Source organism: Gouania willdenowi, chromosome 7 (assembly GCF_900634775.1).
Source record: "Gouania willdenowi chromosome 7, fGouWil2.1, whole genome shotgun sequence".
In the NCBI taxonomy this organism is placed as follows: Eukaryota; Metazoa; Chordata; class Actinopteri; order Blenniiformes; family Gobiesocidae; genus Gouania; species Gouania willdenowi.
In genome coordinates, this window is record NC_041050.1 from 13,416,705 (window position 1) to 13,437,202 (window position 20,498).

General features: G+C 38.4%; 1 protein-coding gene and 1 long non-coding RNA gene across 2 annotated transcripts; both read left to right on the forward strand.

Annotated features, from left to right (window-relative positions):
- The first annotated feature begins 60 nt into the window (after positions 1-60).
- On the forward strand, positions 61-4,372 carry aar2 (AAR2 splicing factor). The gene is made up of 3 exons (XM_028453414.1): positions 61-1,060; positions 1,965-2,194; positions 3,937-4,372. Exons 1-3 carry the CDS (start codon positions 295-297, stop codon positions 4,099-4,101), a joined length of 1,161 nt encoding a protein of 386 aa, XP_028309215.1. The 5' UTR covers positions 61-294; the 3' UTR covers positions 4,102-4,372.
- Positions 4,373-5,291: 919 nt separating this feature from the next.
- On the forward strand, positions 5,292-19,504 carry LOC114466555 (uncharacterized). The gene is made up of 3 exons (XR_003674453.1): positions 5,292-5,410; positions 9,988-9,997; positions 19,493-19,504. It is a non-coding gene; the product is annotated as an uncharacterized LOC114466555 (long non-coding RNA).
- Positions 19,505-20,498: the final 994 nt, after the last annotated feature.

Sequence of the window (20,498 nt, forward strand, 5' to 3'; positions counted from 1 at the left end):
GCGCCCTTTTGAGGCCGGAACTCTTTTTTTTCCACTTGTTTTGTTCCGACAGACATTTGTGTTGCACAGCTTGAATCGGAATCCCAACGACGGACTGAAGCATCTTCCTGCCGCGGTTTGAGTGTTTATTGTCGGTGAAAACCATCAACATTAATGCGTTTTAAAAAGCTGTCAGTATAAGCGTGTGCTTTAGTTGTCCGTTAGCAGATGTAGCCGAGGTGTGGTTAGCTTAGCATAGCCTTCAGTGGAACAATCTGCTGACTATCAGAGCTCTGTGACTCAGTGACAGCAGCCATGGCTAACAGCAACACTGTGGACATGGATCCTGATGTTGCTCGCAGGCTCTTTGAAGAAGGAGCCACCCTGGTGCTGCTGGACGTTCCTAAGGGCACAGAGCTGGGGATTGACTGTAAAGTGTGGAAGGTTGGTCCTCTCTTTAAAGGTGTGAAGATGATCCCCCCAGGCCTTCACTTCCTCTATTACTCCTCTGTGAACTCACCCACCTGTGGCTCAGAAATTGGGCCCCGGACTGGCCTCTTCCTCTCCGTCAAACCCAAAGATGTCATTTTAGCCAAATGGGATCAAAAAGAGGAAGATTTGGACTTCAGTGCATCCCAGGATGAAGAACAGGTGAACAGGATCAGGGCCAATTTACGAGAGCTGGACCCTCACTTAGGCCCCTACCCTTTTGAGGTGTTGAGGAAGTGGGTGTCTCTGACTGATCGGATCAGTGAGGAGATGGCCAATCACCTGCAGCCTCTGTCAGGGCGAATATGTGCCTACAGTGATGTCATACCAGAGGTGGAGCGCAGACACACCAAGGACCGTGAAGACCAGCCGAGGAACGACACGGCCTGTCAGAGCATGAGGGAGGGGCTGGATAGGCTGCCCAGGATGAAGCAGAGGGAGGGAACCAATCTACGCTTCTCAGATCTACCCAAGAAGATGTATCCACCAGGGGCCACGCCCGCTCAGATCACTGCGTGTAGCATGGACCTCAGCTACGCCCTGGAGACTGTACTGGAGAACAACCACAAGATGCAGCCTCTCAACCTCCTCGGTGTGTCATCATTACACACACACACACACACACACACAGACAGACAGACAGACAGACAGACAGACAGACAGACAGACAGAGAGGGGCTGGGCAACATAGACCAAAACTCATATCTCAATATGTTTTCTAGTGATGTCCCGATACAACTTTTTCACTTCCGATATGATACTGATATTGCAGCCTTGCGTATCGGTCCGATACGATATCTGCATTAATCGTACATACTTTTATTACTTATTTTGTAGCGTGGAATGTTAGAAAAGGCTTGATCAAGTGATGTCACTCAAACAGAGAACAATAGTCAGCAACAGTAGGTATGAGAAAAACTGACCCACTTATTATAAACCAATTGGTTACATAAATGTTAACCTTCAACATAATATCTATAGTATTCTACAATTTAATAAATATATATTGGAGATTTTAGATGCAGTCCGGTAAAATCCGATATTCGTTTTCTGGCTGATATCGGACCGATATCCTATTCCGACATCAATATTGGATTGGGACAACCTTACACAATATGGGCCACTTTTGCCTTTTTTCTCTTTAAGGGACAGCACGTGTGAGTGAGTTCTGTAGTGTGGCTTGTTTAGGGGGAGTTCTGGGTTAAAATGCACTCAGCATTTTGCATCAGCTAATTTAACCTAGAATTGTCTTTGATTTATATCGTATATCATCATATTGAGAAAAAATATCAAGATATGAGTTTTGGTCCATATCGCCCAGGTCAAAACTGCACCATATAAGCTTTGTTTTACGTTTGTTGTTAAAAACCTCAAAAAAATTACGATTTGTCATATAAAATGTGAAACTAGTGCTTCTCTTTTTGCTAAACCGCATTGTTAGCTTTTCCCTCACATAGTCTGATCTGAGCGCTAATTATTAAGTGATTGTTTTGCAGGTGAGCTGCAGTTTGCCTTTGTGTGTTTCATCATCGGTAACGTGTATGAAGGCTTCGAGCACTGGAAGGGTCTGCTGGCTCTGCTGTGTCGCTCAGAGGACACCATGCAGAAGCGTCGGGACCTTTATCTGGGACTCATTGCCGTGCTTTACCACCAGCTCAGTGAAATCCCACCAGACTTCTTTGTAGACATCGTGTCACAGAACAACTTCCTCACCTCTACAATGCAGGTACGCAACTAGAAAAAAACTATCTCCATCTGCCTGCAGCCATGGTTACACATTCACTGTTTTATATTAACATTTATTCATGTATCCATCTTTCATTAGTGTTTAAACATATTTTTATTATCACATACAGAGTTACAGTCAATTTAGAGGCTGCAATTAACCCTAAACCTCCCTGTATGACAATGTTTTTCAATCTTGGGGTCGTGACCCCATGTGGGGTTGCCTGATATGTCTAGTAATTGGTTAAAAATATTTATTGATAAAAAAAAACATTATATATATAGTAGGGCTGGGTGATTTTGCCTAAAGAAAATTCTCAGATTTCTTAAAGAAACATTCAAGTTTTGATTCGATTGTTGATTTTCTTTTTTTTTCAATACACTTAAAAATGACTGCAAACATCAGATATATTGTCAAAAGTGCAACTTTAGTGTCCTCAAGAGTTAAAATGCATAAAACAATCCCAAAACAAAAAGTAAATGAGGCTCTGTCACTCAACAATTTGAAGATTTAACCCAGGTTTAATATATATATATATATATATATATATATATATATATATATATATATATTTAATAACAAGAGTTTTTATCTACAAATTATATAAATCAATTTTTTTTTTGCTATATAAATATATTAAATTCTTATCATTAAATTATTTCTAAAATGAATACATAACACACAATAGTAAACAACTATATTCAATACTTTCACTTTTTCAAATATAAACCTAGTTACTACTCAGGATAAAAAAAAAATTGTTGGGAAAAATGTTTTTGGGGTATTGAAATGGGGGACACGATTGGCTGTGTTCTGACAGCTTACCTTATTTAAATTTTTTTTTGACAATAAAAATCTGGTTCCAACAGATCATGCATCTGTAACAATCCCATTTAGGGCTCAAAGTGAAATTCCTTCCAGTTGTGGTGGCCAGTGGCCACACATTAACCATGACAAAATCAAAACACACCTTTCAAATGGATTTATACTTTTGTACTTTTCTATTTATCGATTTTATTATAAACACACAGAATCAGAATCATTCCAATGAGGCTGCATTTGTGCAAATATTTAGCAAAATATTCCATCATGTAAATGTTCCACTAGTAGAAAAAAAAGCCCCAATTAAGAAGTTGCTTTACATTTAAAAATAAGGAAGAAGAAGAAAAAAAAATCTAATTTAGGAGGAAGTAGAAGTAAAATCAGGAAGCAAGATATAAGCAACAGGGTTAATAATAATGAGCAATTTAAACATTAAAAATAGAAAAGGAAAAGGGTTTCTGTTTAGTTCTGTGTTTCGCCAACACGGAAAAACCCTGCAGATCAGCCTCCGTTACCGTGGAGTTGCAGACAATTATTCTTAAAAAATATGAAGAATTAATATTCATAACCCAGGCCTAAAGCAACACTGTTGCTGCAGAAAAAACAGGAAGGAAGGAATGCAGGCAGGAAGCTGCTGACAGTTAATGCAAAAAAATGAGAGATTATACAATATCTAATCAACGGATGATAAAATAGTTCAGGTCGTTTTCTAAGAGAACTGATTGGTCAAAAGGAACTGTTGATAGCTAATATTTCATGCACTTTTGCAGAGAATTAAAGGTAAACATTTTTCAGCACAACTAGAAAATTGCACATTGTGTTCATTCCTGAATATTGGACATTGGGGGTGATGGCTTCCCTCTGACAGCCTAACAAACAAAGAATCATAATTGTTTATCATTTAATCCACTTGCTTACAGGACTTTTTCCAGTTTGCCAGTGGACCTGGCATCGACGGCGCTCTGCGTAAGAGAGCCGAGAAGTTCAAAGCACACTTGACCAAAAAGTTTTCCTGGGACTTTGATGTGGACTTGGACGACTGTGCTCCTGTGGTGGTGGAGCTACCTGAAGGTGTTGAGGACTGAACCTCAGAACATGATCTCAGATGCTTCAGAGGCCACTTCACTGCAGTTTATTACATTAAGGTCATTCAGCATCTCACTGTGCTTAAAATGCCTTTGATTATGTTCAGTAATGAATGAAAACCATGAGGTGTTGGAGAATGGTGCCATCTTGTGGTGAGTCTTAGTCTCAGCGTTGTTTAATCAAAGATAGCCAATCTGCAAATAGAAAATGAGAAAAAGGCACATTGTTCATATATTACTGTAGTACAATGAATGGACTTTCATCCTTCAGATCAGCATTTATTAAATTTTATACTTTAATAATTGAAAGACTTAAGTTCCTCATTGGTTGCTGTCATTTTAAGTTTTCTAATAAAAAAACTCATGAAAGAACAATGTTGTATTTATTTTTTTAAAGTTTTGTGCAGTCTATTCTGTATTTTAGATATATCGCTGTGTTACCTGTGTTCTGCTCCATCACCTCACAATACAGTCCCTTAGCTTCCATATCATCCTATTTTAAATATTTACATAGGCTCTCTGATTCATTAGAAGGATTAAATAAAAGTGTCCAATATCAAATAATGTGCATGTATGATTATCTGTTGATGTTGCAGACTTTTTCAGACACACTCTGCTTTTCGTCGTCAACCCCTAATGATGGGGTGAAGTCACACCTTTTCTTTGAATTTGAAGATTAGAGAAGTGGAAAAATATTCTTAGTATTTCTGTATTTATTTTTTAGCCAATTCTGTCAGAAGAAGTAATTTCTTAATCTTCCACTAGATGGCGACAGGAGTATTTTTTTCAAGTCAAATTGTTCATTTAATTCTTGAAGGCGTTAACCTGAGCATTAACACAGGAAAACAACAGTGTCTTCGTGCTGTTAGGTGTTTTTGAAATCATTTTGTCCATTTTTTTTGTTTTGTTTTTCTCTCATTTTGTGGGTGTTTGTTGTTTTAAATTTTTTTTTTGTTGTGGTTTTGTCTCTTTCTGTAGTCATCAGAATCAGAATCAACTTTATTGACCAAGTAATGTATGTTATACGCACGAGGAATTTGACTTGAACTGTGCTCTCTCTAATAGCGTAAACATTAAATAATCAACTAGAAAAAAAAAATATAAACAGTAGTTAGACTAATATGTGCAAAACTAAATAAAATAAGATAATAACAAGATAAGATAATAATAAATTAAAATAAAGTAATAGGATATCCTGGATTTATTTCCATTAGTGGGCTTCACCTAACCAAACATTACCTGTCAGAGAGAAGCTGTCCTACGAAGGTCGATTACAACAAGCTAATTTAAGCCGAGTCATTTCAGCCTGGTTTTTTTTTTTTTTTTTTACAATGGAGGAACAGCTTATGATCTTGAACAAATATAACGAATTCAAAACCATGATGACAGCGAGTGCAGCGCGCACCAGGATGGATTGGATAGGAGGCGGAGCTTTTATACTCGCTCAGATCTGATTCACTTCATAACCTGGTCCCGACCAGGATAGGTGTTGCTTAAGTTTAAAATGATGAATGATTAAAATTCATAATTCAGACCAAAAACAACACTGTTGTTACAGAAAAGGCAGGAATGAAAAAACACAGGCAGGAAGCTGCTGACACTGTTAATGTGTAAAAGCGTGATATTATTTATGATATTAATCTATTGGATGATAAACGGACAGCGCTCTGATCAGTTAAACTTTATTACAGCACACACGTGTTTCTTTTCAGGTATACATCTATTTATCACACACACTGGGATGAGAGCACTTTGTTTCACTGTAGTATGTTCCTGCTGATGCTGTCAGCCTCACTATAGCGTATGACTGAATGAATGAACAAATGACTTCACCCGTCCGTGCATACAGGTCACCAAAAGAAATTCCTCGTGTGTATTCATACACCCCTGGCCAATAAAGTTGATTCTGATTCTGATATGGAGAGACAGGCTTCATCAGCTGACTATAAATCAGTCCATTAGATATAAATGTGTATCTTTCCTAAAATATGTCATCGGTAAATGAAAGGATTGCATTTATCCATTAATAATCTTTCTTTCCTAAACGCAGCTGTCAGATCTGCACCAACCAGGATCTTCTAACAATGGGCAGGTTGTTTTCTAAGAGAACTCATTGGTCAGGAGGCGGGGCATTAGCACTCGCTCAGATCCTAGCCGGAAAAAAAACCTGGTCCCCAACCAGGTTTGTCGTTCAGCCTAAGTTACCATGGTGGTTTAGCTCTGTAAGACGTTAGCGAGCTTCGTAGGACAGCACACACTGATTAAACCCCGGAAGTTAGCTCAATAAGAGGTTATCTAGCTTTGTAGCATACCCCCCTTGTGTTTTGTGAGTAATATTGTGCAATTTCCTTTGTGTTTATGGAGCCATTTTTGTTGTTTTTTTTATGTTTATCTTTCAATTTGTGTATTTTTGTTCTCATAATGTGTGTTTTTTGAGTAAATTTGTGTTTTTTTGCTTTTTTGTGTAATATTCTGTCATTTTGGAGTCATTTACTGCATTTACCTTGGGGGCCGCACGAACGAGAGCCACATGTGGGCCCCGGGCCACCAGGTGCCCATGTGTGCTTTAGACTTTAATTGAAAAGGCGAGGCCTGATATCTTCTTGTTAACTTGTCCTTTGGTCTGCTACGGTACTTGAACCCTTTTCACTCTGCGTGAACTTCTCTTTTATGAGATGTTATTACTTCTTAAACAAAACCCTAAGCCGCATGTGTCAAACTCAAGACTTGCAGGCCAAATTTGGCCACGAGAGTACCTAGTCTGGGCTGCAGAAAAATGTTATTCAAAGTAAAAATTACAGCAAAAACATGACTCTTTGTAATCCACCATATATAGTAAGTTATAGATATGTCACTAAATCCAAATTCAGTAAAACCCCATTAAAATTCGATGGGGCTTGCAGTAGCTACTACATTATTTGCAGTAATACTGAATCGCAATTTTTTTTTTCTAAAATCGGGAAAATTGTTGCACATTATCCCAAAGAATTTTGGCAAATTTGAATAGTTTTGACCAATTATTTAATATTTAGGATATTATGTCACCCAAAATATGCCCTTGTGAATTTAAAATTTTTGCTTTTCTCTTTCAGAAAAAATATGGACTTTTTGTGGTCCGGCCCACTAAAAATCAAACTAGGTCATATTTGGACCTTGATTGAGTATGACACCCCTGCCTTAACCAATTTGAAAATAGCTGAGGTCTTCTAATGCAATAATGTAAATCAATAGAGTATTTCTATTTGATGGAGATTCAAATGCCAAAACCAGAAACTCACTCTCCTCCTAGATTATTGATTAGATTGTTTAAAAGAAGGTACATTTGGGCTTTTGATCAACAACCTAAAGACAACCAGACTAATACTGTGCTTGTGGTGAGGCCACTGGAATGTGATTGTTGTAGTTCTTTATCCTGTAAATTCAATCAAATTGAGAAAATTGCAGGGAACACATGGCAGAACAAACAGGGAAGGTTACAGTGATTTGTGAAGTAATTTTCCTCTCTGGGGTGAAACGCTGAACACTGTCAGTGAAGACAGTTCCAGAAATGAGTGGAGAGTCGTCCTTGGCTCTCCAGCTTCTCCAATAGTGCCAGGATTACAGCGTGCATTAAGGCAGCAGACAATTCATTAAACGTTCAGTGTTTCTGCACTGCACACAAACCACTTCAACCCCCCCCCCTCAAGTCTGTGTTTTCCTGCCTCCATTCTGGTATGGCAACCATTTTCCTTCGTCCCTATTTGTTTTGTTTGGTGCGGTCACCCCGGGGAGCGAGGCACGCTGGGAAACGGGCTGCGTTGATTGTGCAGAACCTCAAAGGCAGGCAGGCCCTGTCAGTCACGCTGGAGCTCTCTCTCTCTCCATTAGATGTGAACTGGCCATTTCCATGAGGCTCACAAGCTGCTAACGCTGCCAGTGCAAACACAGGCTCCTCTGTTTCCCCTCCAGCCACTCGCCCGCTCTCCAACACTCAGTCCTCACCACTGCCAAGAGGCTGGAGGTTACTCTGTGTGCATGTGTGTGACTTCTTGACCGAACATTGCCCAAATTCAATATGAATTACTGACTGAAAAAAATGAACCGTAACCTTGCGTGTGAGTGTGTGCGTACTTTGGCTCCAGTACAGTGTGTGATGATGGGAAAATGAGAGATGAAGGATCCTCAGCATCTTCGAATGACATTATGTCAAAGACATGATTCTACTTCAGCAGCATATGGTGATTCATTGTAGAATCATTACAGCAAGGCAGGAATTTGAAGTTTTTGTGTTCTCAATCTTGTGGATTTTCTCTACACACCCTGGTTTCTCCCAGCAATGAAAAGACAACTATGATGTCTCAAAATCAGTTCCTCGAGGGATGCATTTCTGCATGTTTTTGAGGTACTACAAGATATTGAAATATATTAACATGCCACAAGATATATCATTGATTTCCATCCCTGTTACATTTGTCCCAAGAAAAAACTTGCAGGAGACATATTTAATGCACAAAATTCTCAAATGCTGCCAGAAAATGTAGACTTGCTACAAAAAAGAAGACATCTATATCTTAATTCTAGGCTGTGTAGATCGGGGGTTCTCAAACTTTTGAATCCAAGACTTACACAGTATTTAATGTCTTATGAATAGATTTATTTCTATAGTTTTTCTCATCTATGGTCATCTCTCTCCTGCCTGGGGACTATATACTGACCATTGTATTTTCAATTCATGTTCAAATCAAGATCATTTCTTTCATCATTTTGTGTGTTTTCTGTCATTTTTGTGTGTTTTTGGAGTCATTTTGTGTATTTTGTTGTAGTTTGTCTTTTTTTTTTTTTTTAGCATTCAGTATATTTTTCTCCTTTTTTTGTGTATTTGTTGTCGTTGTGTGTTGTTGGTCATTTTTAAATTATTATCTCTCAGCATGTGTGTTTTTGGGGTCGTGTGTTTGTTTTTTATGTTATTTTGCATGTTTCTCTGTTATTTTTGTGTTTTGTAGTAGTTTTGTATTTCCTCTAATTTAGTGTGTCTTTGTTGATGTTTTACTGTATGTCTTGCTGGTAATGTTTAGTATCATTTTTAACCAAAAATAAACATTATAAAACCCCATATTTTTAATGCTTTAATTTGTCATTTTCTAGACTCTCCTGTACCCCCTGTAGTGCTGTTGCGTAGCCCAATTTGAGAAACACTGTAGACTGTTCTAGATTAATGGTTTTAAATTAGACATTTTTTTTTAATCACCGGCCTTCCCTAAGAAACGGTAAGAAAAATTTGACTAAAGGGAGAATATTAAAAAAAAGGGCAGTGTTACAACTAGGTGAGGGGGAAGGGAACAGGGAAGGGGGAGTCGGGGTAGGAAAATGGAAGGGGTGGGGAAGAGTTATGTGATGCATAAAAAAAATAAAAAAGGCAAAAAAAACACGTTATACAAAGTTCATGTACGGAACATTTTTGAAGAATTTTACAATCATGACATGATTTGATTTTTCAAACTGCATTTTTCCCGGGGTCTGTTTTACCCTTTCCAAAACTATCGTCTCGTTTCGTTATCGTGAACTCTGTCTATCATCCCACCCCTACTACCAACACCACTGCTTCTAAAGCCATTGCTTATTATCTAGAATGTTGCAGGACTGCTTACACATTCCTTAGATTCATGTGTGTCAGAGCTGGGAGACATCTAAAACATGCAGAACCGCAGGCCTCCAGGTACACATAAATCTAATATATCCACATCTACACACACACACACACACACACACACACACACACACACACACACACACACACACACACACACACACACACACACACACACACACACACACACACACACACACACACACACACACACACACACACACACACGTCCTACTCACACGACCCAAATGTAAAGTCAGGCACATGTGTGTGTGAGCACGTGCACATTTACGATTCTAGTTCCCAGACATATGAATGGGAACATGTGTTGGACGTGAGAAGTGGAGACAAAGTTTTTTTTAAAAAAAGTAGAAACGTGTGTGTGTGTGTGTGTGTGTGTGTGTGTGAACATTAAGTGATCTGCTGGAGTGTTTAAAAGCTAAAGCTGAAAACAAGGCTGAATACCTTTGAGGTTTGGTCAGTAGGAATGCGTGTGTGTGTGTCTTTGTGATCATGTCCAGTGTGAGCACACAACAGCTGGCCAATGAATCCCCCATAGCTGAAGCTGAGTAACTAAATTTGTGAATGTGAGACTGGTACAGGCTGTGATGAACCTACACACACAGCAGCAGAACATCAGTGACCAACATCACCTCCAGTGGCCAGTCTCACTCAGAGCTCATAAAAGTGTCTACGCTCACACTCTATATCATCCCAGAGAGCTTAACTAAACATCGGTCGTTTCTTTTTGAAACGAACCACAGGGGAAAATAAAAATGAGAGCGTTTGTGCTGGTGACCTTCCATTTGCACTCAATCTGATAGCTTTCATTCTTCCCACCTGCCCATCACACCACTGATCTCTGACTTCCATTTTTAGTGAGCCTTTGTTGTCTTTGGCTGTGGCACTCGTAGCATGAACTCTGGCAGACTTTGTCGTCGCAGCACCACACACACACACACACACACACACACACACACACACACACACACACAGAGGTGGAAGCTCACCCCTCTGGTAGCCCCACGCTCAGGGGACGACCTTCTGAATGGCTGCAGCCTGCAGAGGAAGAGCAGGGAGGGGAACCCACAGCTAAAACCTCAGAAAAGGATGAAAATAATCATCAGTTACATATTTATCGCTAAGCTTTAAAGGCAGTTCTGTTGTCATCTGTCCACTTTCAGTGTGATATCATGTTTCGGTGTTTGTTTCCACCTTGTTTTTCCTTCACCTTCTGCGCACTGATTGAATAATTCAGGGTTACAGATGCATTATTCAACCCCCCCACCCCACCCTCTCTTTCATGCATGCACACATAAACACAAAAATGTTTCATTGATTGAATTTTCTCATGTAAAATTCTCCAGGCTGCTTGTCTAAACATCTGCTAGGAAATGCAAAACAACTCCAACCTTTTTTTTCTGTTTAAATATGGAACAGTAAAGTTATCACAGTGATGTATTCCATGCTTCAGCTTTTTTTTTTTTTTCCTATACTGTAAAAAGGGAATGTTAACTGCGATTTCCAGCTGATTCTGTTGAAAAATCAATATAACAGGAGAAGGCTGATGCATGTGTTTAAAAAATGCTAAAAACAATACATGCACTGAGTACTTAGTCACTTCAGTTATTCTGTTTTTGTTCAATTTGAGTTCACTGTGGAATACGAGATGAATGTAGTGTTTGAGTGAGTGTTGGTGGTGGTCGGAGGGGCCGATGGCGCACTATGGCAGCCTCGCTTCCGTCAGTCTGCCTCAGGGCAGCTGTGGCTACAATAGTAGCTTACCACCACTAAGTGTGGAGAGAAAGAATAATGCCTTAATTCTGTAAATCGCTTTGAGTGTCTATGATAAAGCGCTATATAAAATCCAATGCAGCATTATTATTATTATTATTATTATTATTATTATTATTATTATTATTATTAATAATTGTTTGATGGTATTTCAGCAAATTAAGCTCCTCTCATGAACCAATCACGCTGTTTTTGGACTGTAGGATAAGACCAGAATACCTCAGAATAAATGTACACTTATAGTGAACAACAATTTACTTTCTTTGAGGTAGTACTGGTACCCAAAAGGAGAACAATGTTAAAACAATGACCATTATAGCCATACTTAATGCTAATAAAGTGGGTTTTGACAAGTGGGTCAGGACACAAAAAGTGTATCAGTGGTTTGACATTACTTGCTTGAAGAAAACTGTAAAAAACAAGCGCTTTTATTTTGAAAGGGATTTAATCAAACAGCAGAGAGCTATCTTTTGTCACTTTTAACTGTAGTTTGATTTATTTCCCTGAAAGCAATGTTATTTTTACACTATAATGAAAGATCGGGTTTGTAATATATATATATATATATATATATATATATATATATATATAGTTTTCACCATGTATAGAAAAAATGTTTCTACATTGTATTGTATTGTAGGATAAGACTATAACAGTGATAGGTCAGTTGTCATGATTACATTTATAATGCTAAACATTTACCTTAATTTGACGTGTAATCAAAGGTGATGATTGGTCTGTTTAATAGACAGGTTTTGACAGCGTGAGACAAAAGGACATTAGTGTGAAAACTAAAGGAAACATGTGCTTGTGTTAAAGCGTGGACTTGTGTTAATCCATGTTGTTGAAAGAGGATGGCCCTGTTATAAGGAGTCCATTGTAAGCATATTTATGATCGTTCCTGGCATCCTGTCTAGGATGTGACCTCCACTGGGATAGACTCCAGTTGTCCCAGTAATACTGAATTTGAGCTGATATAACGGATAAATGAAAGAATGGCCAGTGGTGCAATTGCAACTTGAACTTGTGGGTTCATGATAAAAAAATTAAAAAAAGTTCATAAAAGTGATGAGGGAAGTACAAAAGTTATGTGCACCCAATTGAAGTCTTAAAGCTGCTAAAAAAAAAATCAGATAAAGGCATAGTAGGTCTCATAAATCATAAAAGTCTTTCTACTTCATTCTTACCGTGATTTCTTGTGTTTCTTGACATTATTTCTTGTGTTTCTTGACATTGTTCCCAGTATTCCCCTTGATATCAACTCACTCCGCGACACATTCAATTTCGAACGGATTTGGATCTTTCTATTTAAGCCCCGAAATAAACATCCGCCATAGTTTTGTTACAACACCAGATATGTGTTGGGAAGTCACTTTGTCAGAGTTCTTTGGGGCTAACACAAGAAATCACAGTAAGAATGACGTAAAAACACTTCTATGCATCTGTCTATTGGACTCCACATCCCACAATACAATGCACCAAACTTTTCCGACAAGAGTTTTCAAGCTTTTAACCATTTCAGCCAATTTAATAATCAGTCATGGTACAGCTGCCCTGGGGCATACTGACAGAAGCGTGGCTGCCATTTTGTGCCTCCGGCCCCTCTGACCACCACCAACATTCATGCACAATTCATACAAGGCAATGTGGGTAAAGTACCTTGCCCAAGGACACAACAATGATGACATGGATAGAGCAGGATTCGAACCCCCAACCTTTTGGTTATTGGATGACCCACTCTACCACTGAGCCATGATTGCCTCAAATTTCAACCTTTTACATCCTTTTTTCAAGCAAATGATTTTCAATCTCTTGCTCTCTTAGGCCTACACTAAGCTATGTCTCACACAATATCCATGACACTCCGCGTTCTTCATTTTTTTTTTAACAACTTGTTGCGCTCTCTCTGCAAAATACACCAAATTACAAAGTACTGTAGCAATATCGGTAGCAAAGTCAACGTCTTTTACGACTATAATAAAAAAAGGCTGCAAAATGCCAGAGGGTCAGATTCGATAAATAACGCTTAATCGTCTTCTCTTCTAAGTGTTTCCATTCAAGCCTCCAGCTGTAGCATCCTTTCAGTGAATCTGGCAACCTTCCCAGATTCATCCCCGCAATCGTGTGTCGGCGCCTGAGCCGTCTCCTGTCCTACTGCTGTCACCACTATGATTAGGTCTGTCTAATTGAACAGGCTTCTGTTAGTGTGTGTGTGTGTGTGCTCGTGCATGTGTTTGTGTGTGTGAGTAGGGGGCCGCGTTGTGGCCAGGCTCACTGGAGCCAGATGGCCACGTGTTTGGCTCGCAGGAGGCCATTTTCTATCCATGTTAAACCACAGGCTGTAAACACAACCATATGATATGCATAGTTCCAAGTGCTGATGCATCGCCATCACTTGGCAGTGGATTCTTGAAATGATGTCAGATGTGACCAGATTTGGGACATTTGGGCAATATATTGAAAAATGGGCACAAGTGACTGAATTGGCACGTGTGGTAATTAATGTCCAAAGACAATATAAAAGATCTTAATCTGAGATTTGATCCCAAAGGAATTAACAAAGTAAAGGAGTATTTAGCAGAGGTGTAAAGAGTACTGATATATCCTACTCAAGTAGAAGTACTGTTACTTGATTGAAATTGTACTCAAGTACCAGTACGAGTAAGTCATGCATAAATGACTCAAGTACAAGTAAAAAGTAGCTCAATTGAATATTACTCAAGTTACTAGTTACTTTCCTCCACTTTTATTTTTGGTAATAAAGAAGCTCGGCATCGCGATGAGCGTCCTCGTGGCGGCCAACATCGCCAATGAAGTCGCTGATGAGAAGTTTTGTGAGACCACCATCGGTCAGTCTGTCTTTCGAGCACACGGTGTCAAACTCATGGCCCGGGGGCCTAATCCGTCCCTTCAGAGCAGGGGTGTCAAACTAATTTTAGTCCAGGGGCCAAAAACGCAGCAGTTTGATCTCAAGTGGACCAGAGATTTTATACAAAAAAATGAGTAATTTTGACATTATTGTGCCCTAGTTTACACTTATATCTTATATATCAGTCCCAACAGGATCTTTGCCTTAAATATTCTTGATTTTTGTGGCCAATTTCTATTTAATCAGGGGAAATATTATGTCAAAATTTAAGGAAGATTTAAGGATTTTGTAAGAATTTTGATTTTTTTTCAACAATATAAGCACAGGGAAAAACGGTTCCCTTGCATACAGTAAACATCTCATGTATAACCTTAAAAAAAAAGAAACCAAATCTCGCCAAAATGGAACGTAATTTATTTTCTACAAAGGCATCTGTGTAAAAATAAAAGGTTTGTCAAAATATAAAATTGTTTCAAATAAAATGAATGAATTCAATTCAAAATAAAAACATTCTCAGTATAGCTACATTTATGAACTCTAAAAGTGAGAAAATAGCTCAGTACTAATAACTCATTTTTCACTGTATATTTCCTGTAATTTGTATTCTTTTAGGATGAAAAATAGCCTTCGGGCTAAATCTGCTACATGTTCTGTGTGGATATTAATGTACAGTACACTGTCCCTGTTAAATAAACCAATAAGTAGAATAAATGAATACTGTAAATAAATAATCTAGCATTCAATGCTGTTCTGGTGCCGGGCATTATGTTTAATCTGATTGGTCAGCTATGTGATGTGATGCATTTGATTGTTGTCTGGTCACTTCATTTCACAATGTCCGTTGATCATTTTAAAACAAAAGAAATGTAACAAAAAAACTGTACTTCCTTTAAAACTTACTTAAGTACAAGTAAAATGACTGATTTAGAAATATACTGAAGTTACCCATAAAAGCTACTCAATTACAGCAACATGAGTACTTGTAATCTATTACTTTCACCTCTGGTATTTATTCTCTTGGGAACTGGATGAATATGATGAGCTTTTTATCCCACGTCAAGGGTAGATTGGACAAGCTGTTCATCAATAATAATGTTATGAAGAGTGCAGCATTCTGTCATAAACATGTGAGCCAATGTTCCTCTAGTCCTGCCACTCAGCAAGAAGGGCCATCGCTTCAGTCTCTCTATCTCTCTCTCTCACCTCTTTGGGTTATGTGGTTTTGTCTGGTGCTACTGCTCATGTTTACCTCTCTGACCAGAGCTGCCTGACCGGCAAATAAATCTCTGGCTTTTCTTCAGTCTGGACCAGTTCCCTGTTCACCAAACCACAGTTGACTAACGAGAATCAGGTCCAAACTGACCACAGAATACTGGATCAGAGGCCTTTGGAGTCTTGATATGTGTTGAAGTCAACGGCTGTGGACGTAAACTTGGTTTTAAAACAACAATATTAACTTTTAGAAATATTTGAACTCCATTAATAATAAAATGTATGAATCGATACATATATTCGGCCCTTGTGCAAATTTTTTGTTGAAGTTTGAAGCTAAAGTAAGGGTTACATGGCAACTCGTTGGCTTCCTTTGGATGAGGGAGGAGCTGAATAGACGCCATGGAACTGAATAGAGAAACACAACCCGGTGCACCACAGAGTACACTTCAATGAAATAAACTTGAATACTTGAATAAGACTAAAGTCAAAATACATTCCACAAATCTTAAAGAGTAACTAAACCCCAAAACTTTTTTTTTTACTGCTGAATACAAATGTATGAAGTAGTGCTGTTGATTGATCCTGGTCCAACTCAGCATTTTAGTCAAAGTATTTCAATTTGGTATATTTTGTAGCAAAATGTCAGAGTGACTTCCCTCTATGGGTTGAAACCAGGCTATTACAATTGATTTTTGCTATTGGCTGAGAACAAGATCATGTGATGTTTTGGGACCAACAAATAAGCATTGTTAGCCCCGCCCTTTTTATAAAAACTACCACCTGTGGGCTCTACAATCTGTGATGAGTAGGTTGGATTGAGAGAAGAGTGTCTCGTTTGTTTATCTAAACCATCTCTGTGTCACTTTTTGGGTGTTTTACCGGCCCGTTGTATTGGTTTTGTTAGACATTTTAATCGTCTTTTGTGGAGTAGAATGCAGCAAAGCAGGTAAACAATACAAGCGTGCCTCTAAACTTGCCCTCACAGATGGCGTCTCCATGGAGGTCACGTGGCCTGTGGGAACTATGTATAATGAGTAATGAGTAGATTGTTCATTGGAGATTTTATAGTATACACTAGGCGTGTCCTAACTGCTTCAGGAGCCCCGTGCACTGGTGTGAGCATCGATAGAGGAGAGCTGGAGAGAATGACGAATAGCGAGTTTGTTGGTGTCCACATGTCAGATGATCTGAGCTGGGCTATAAATAAAGCCCACTCTGTCTAGAAATGTCTTCTCGTTCTGTGGATTCTAGACAAAACAACCTCCCTCCGCCTACGTGAAAACTTCTAACACAGCACAATAGAGAATAGACATATGTGTGTACTGTGTGGACGACATCTACTTCGTCTAGACACAAAGACCAGCAATGAATCCAATGTATATTGTATGTTGTAAAAAGCCTTTATTTTAATGGGTTTTTACTTTATTTTACTTTATTTTAATGGCAAATCAACAAGTTTCGATTAAGCATGGTCTTCGTCAGGGCTAAGGATTATTTCAGTTATAGTCTAGTTTTAGTCAACTCAATGACATTAAGATTTTAGTCGACTAAATCTGTAACATATACTGTCGACTAAAATATAAAACATTAGTTTATACATTTGAAAATATAAATAAAAAAATACTTTTGATCAACCTATTATGGGATGGTATAAATGCTTGTAATTATACACAGACAGATTTGATGTGATCAATGCGTAAGACCACTTGATCACAAGAGTTCTGATTGGCTCCCGTCTCATGTGACGAAATTATAGTTTAGTTTTTATTTGTCGACAAAAATATAAATATATTTTGAAATAGCTTTAGTTAACGTGATTAAAAAAAAAGTCATAGTCTAGTTATTGTCACTTAAAAAAAGACACGTTTGGACGAATAAACACGCCAAAGCCAATAAAGTGTAATATCTTCATCCATTCATCTGTTAGCTTTTTATCTTTATTCTCATTCTCCCACTGCTGAGGCTTTACGATGAGTAATTAGGACTGAGAGATTTTTGTGCTTTATGAATGTGTGCTTGAAAAACAAGATAATCATTTCCTCTGTTTTGACAGGTGGAGTGTTAAAACTTAACTGCAGTATCCGTCTCAGACTCCAGGGATCCCATACTTGATGATTCTTGAGGGAAGACATCCAGTTCAAAGTAAACATTTGATCTAGGAGCTCACTCTGCAATATGCAACTGACTCTACAGTAAGTCAAAGCCTTGCCATATGTTCAGTTTTGATTCAGGGATGAATGCAAAGGATCCACTTCCAATATTCAACTTCCTCAGCTCACATTCTTCATATATTCCTATACTTCCAACACACAGACAGCCAGGGGTCATGGATAGACAAAGAATTGCACTCAAAGAGAAGCAGGTGCAAGTGATGAGACCATATTTAATGGTTGGAGATGGAATGCATGATGGTGCTGAGGGGCATAGTAACGTCCGACTTTTATAGGACCAGTACAATCACTGACTTCTTTTATCAATAGCTAATCTTAGTTTTCAGAGTGTTGGTTGGTAAAGCTGAGGCTTTAAAGTTGGAAAGCCAAAAAATGAGGGGACCATATACATGTTCAATTAATGCTTGTTTGCATGTTTTTACCAGCTATTCCACCTGTGTGTGAGACAGCAGTTGTTAGCGTGAAAGGGTAGATTTGAAAAACTGATGTTACAATACTATTACTATAACTTAAATACTATTTGTTTTTTATTCCAATTGTTCCCATGAGCGGGAAATTCAAAACGGCTGTCAAAAATAAATTTTTTGAAGTACAGTTCTGATATTTTACAAACTTAATCTACACTGGCTTTACAGTGTCAGATTTTGATGCTTTTTGAATCATCAAAAATCTGCTTGGATTGTATGTTTGGTGCTGAGCCAAACATTTTGTTAATACGTTTTACAGATTTTGAAAATAGTAATGGACTTAATTTTCAATGGTTTTAAATTTACAAAAGTGCATCTGATATTGGAATACATTTTGGTGAAATTTCATATGAAAGCTCATATGGTTCATTTGTTTGAATTTTCCAAACGTTTAACTTCAGAGGCTTGTTGTAGTGCCACTTTCAGGACTATCGCTCTGTTTTTGTAGCTGAGGTAATCTGGTACTGGACCTTAGTGCAAAATCTTATTTTTCGTACATGAAAAGTAGGATTTCCTCGGTTAGGGTTAAGGTTAGGGCCCGGCTCCAATGAATATATGACTTCAGAAGAAACAGTAGCTTCAAAGCTACGACCAGGCGAGCCACCACCAGAGGAGACTTGATAATTCCCCACAGGTGCACCACATTTGGTCAGACGGTTCTGTCTGTCCGAGTTGGGAACCTGTGGAATAGTCTTCCTCTTACACTGAGAGAATGCCCCACATATACAGCAGTTCGTTTAAAACCCAGTTGAAAAAATGGCTATGGGCAAACCAAAGTTGCACACATTGTTGTGAAGCCGAATTCATTTGTATGTCTAATTTGATTATTGTATGTATAGGGCTTTTGATAATTTACAGATAACGATATACTTACTGTAGATGTAAATTATATTCTGCAATGTTTTGTGACCCCTGTGTGACCCTAGCCCGTGGGACTACGGATGGCTACAATCTGGTGTTTACGTGCATGCGTTCCATGTTTGTTCATTAACATGCACTGTCCCAATCAAATTAATAAATAAAGCAGCGAGAAGACATGCAATAGGGAATTGGTCAAATTTAGAAGTAACTATTAACCATGCACTGTTTTTAGAAAAAGGAATTAAAAAAAAGATTTCAGGAGATGAAAGCAAGTCATTGAACAGTAACAATTCAAGAATCGCTGATGTCAATAGATGAACGCAGCAGTTGTTTCTGAGCTTAATAACAAAAAGTAGAAAACACTGTGAAGATATAAACTTTATTTTAGGCTCACATCTAAACTTTTAACATTGTATTTCCTTGGCAACAGCTACACTGTTTAAATTTAGACAATGGCCTTTTTATTCTGAACAAGGCCTTTTTTTGAGACGCTTCAGCACAGTTTAATCTGCATGCAATAGTTTTTGTTTTTTTTCTTCTTTAACATTTTAAAAGCATTGTTGTGCTTTCCTTCTTTTCTTTGGCAGCTCCCTCACTCTCATAAAAGCTATGGAACCATTGACAAATCAGTGGGCGTCACACCCAACCAATTTGGGGAGCAGCTTTTCACACATTTATTTCACACGCCCAAGAAGGGCTGAGAGGTGGGAGACCTCTCGCTCCTTTCTTGGGCGATGTGATCCTTTTGTCGAAATGTTTTCACTTGGAAAAAACAAACTTAATTTTCATGAAAAAGAGTCAGTTAAAGATGTGTTTTGCAATCACATTAACGAATACTTGTAAAAATCTATGAAACCTGATGCTTGTAGGAATAGATTTATCAGTAAGTGACTGAACTCTCAAGGTAAACACCTTAAAGAACTAATATCCTGAGATAACACAATGTAGTCTATGGATTAGCACAGTGGGGCTGCTAATGCAAACCACACAAATGTACTTAAGTCTGCATGCATGCGCCCTCCCTCTCTTTTTCCCACATTCATGTGCACACACACACGCACGCATGCACCCACACACACATGCATACACGCGTGACTCACTGGCACATGATCTGAGACATCCTTCATATCCGGTCTGTGAGTAAAAGTGTGTTGACCCATCAGCCTTTGTGTTTCCTGACTGGAGACATAAATCATATCAAGCATATAGAATTCCTGACCTGTGTTTTGCTTTTGTTTGTTGCATATACAAAGTGAATGTTGGGGGAAACAAATAAATTCCAAATGATCTTACCCACATAGTTTATCTCTTTGTTGTGATGCCTCCAGTTTTGTATATAGTAGGTCATCATGTGTTTCTAGGATCAAATGCTTTTGCCTTGAGGCCTTCAGAAT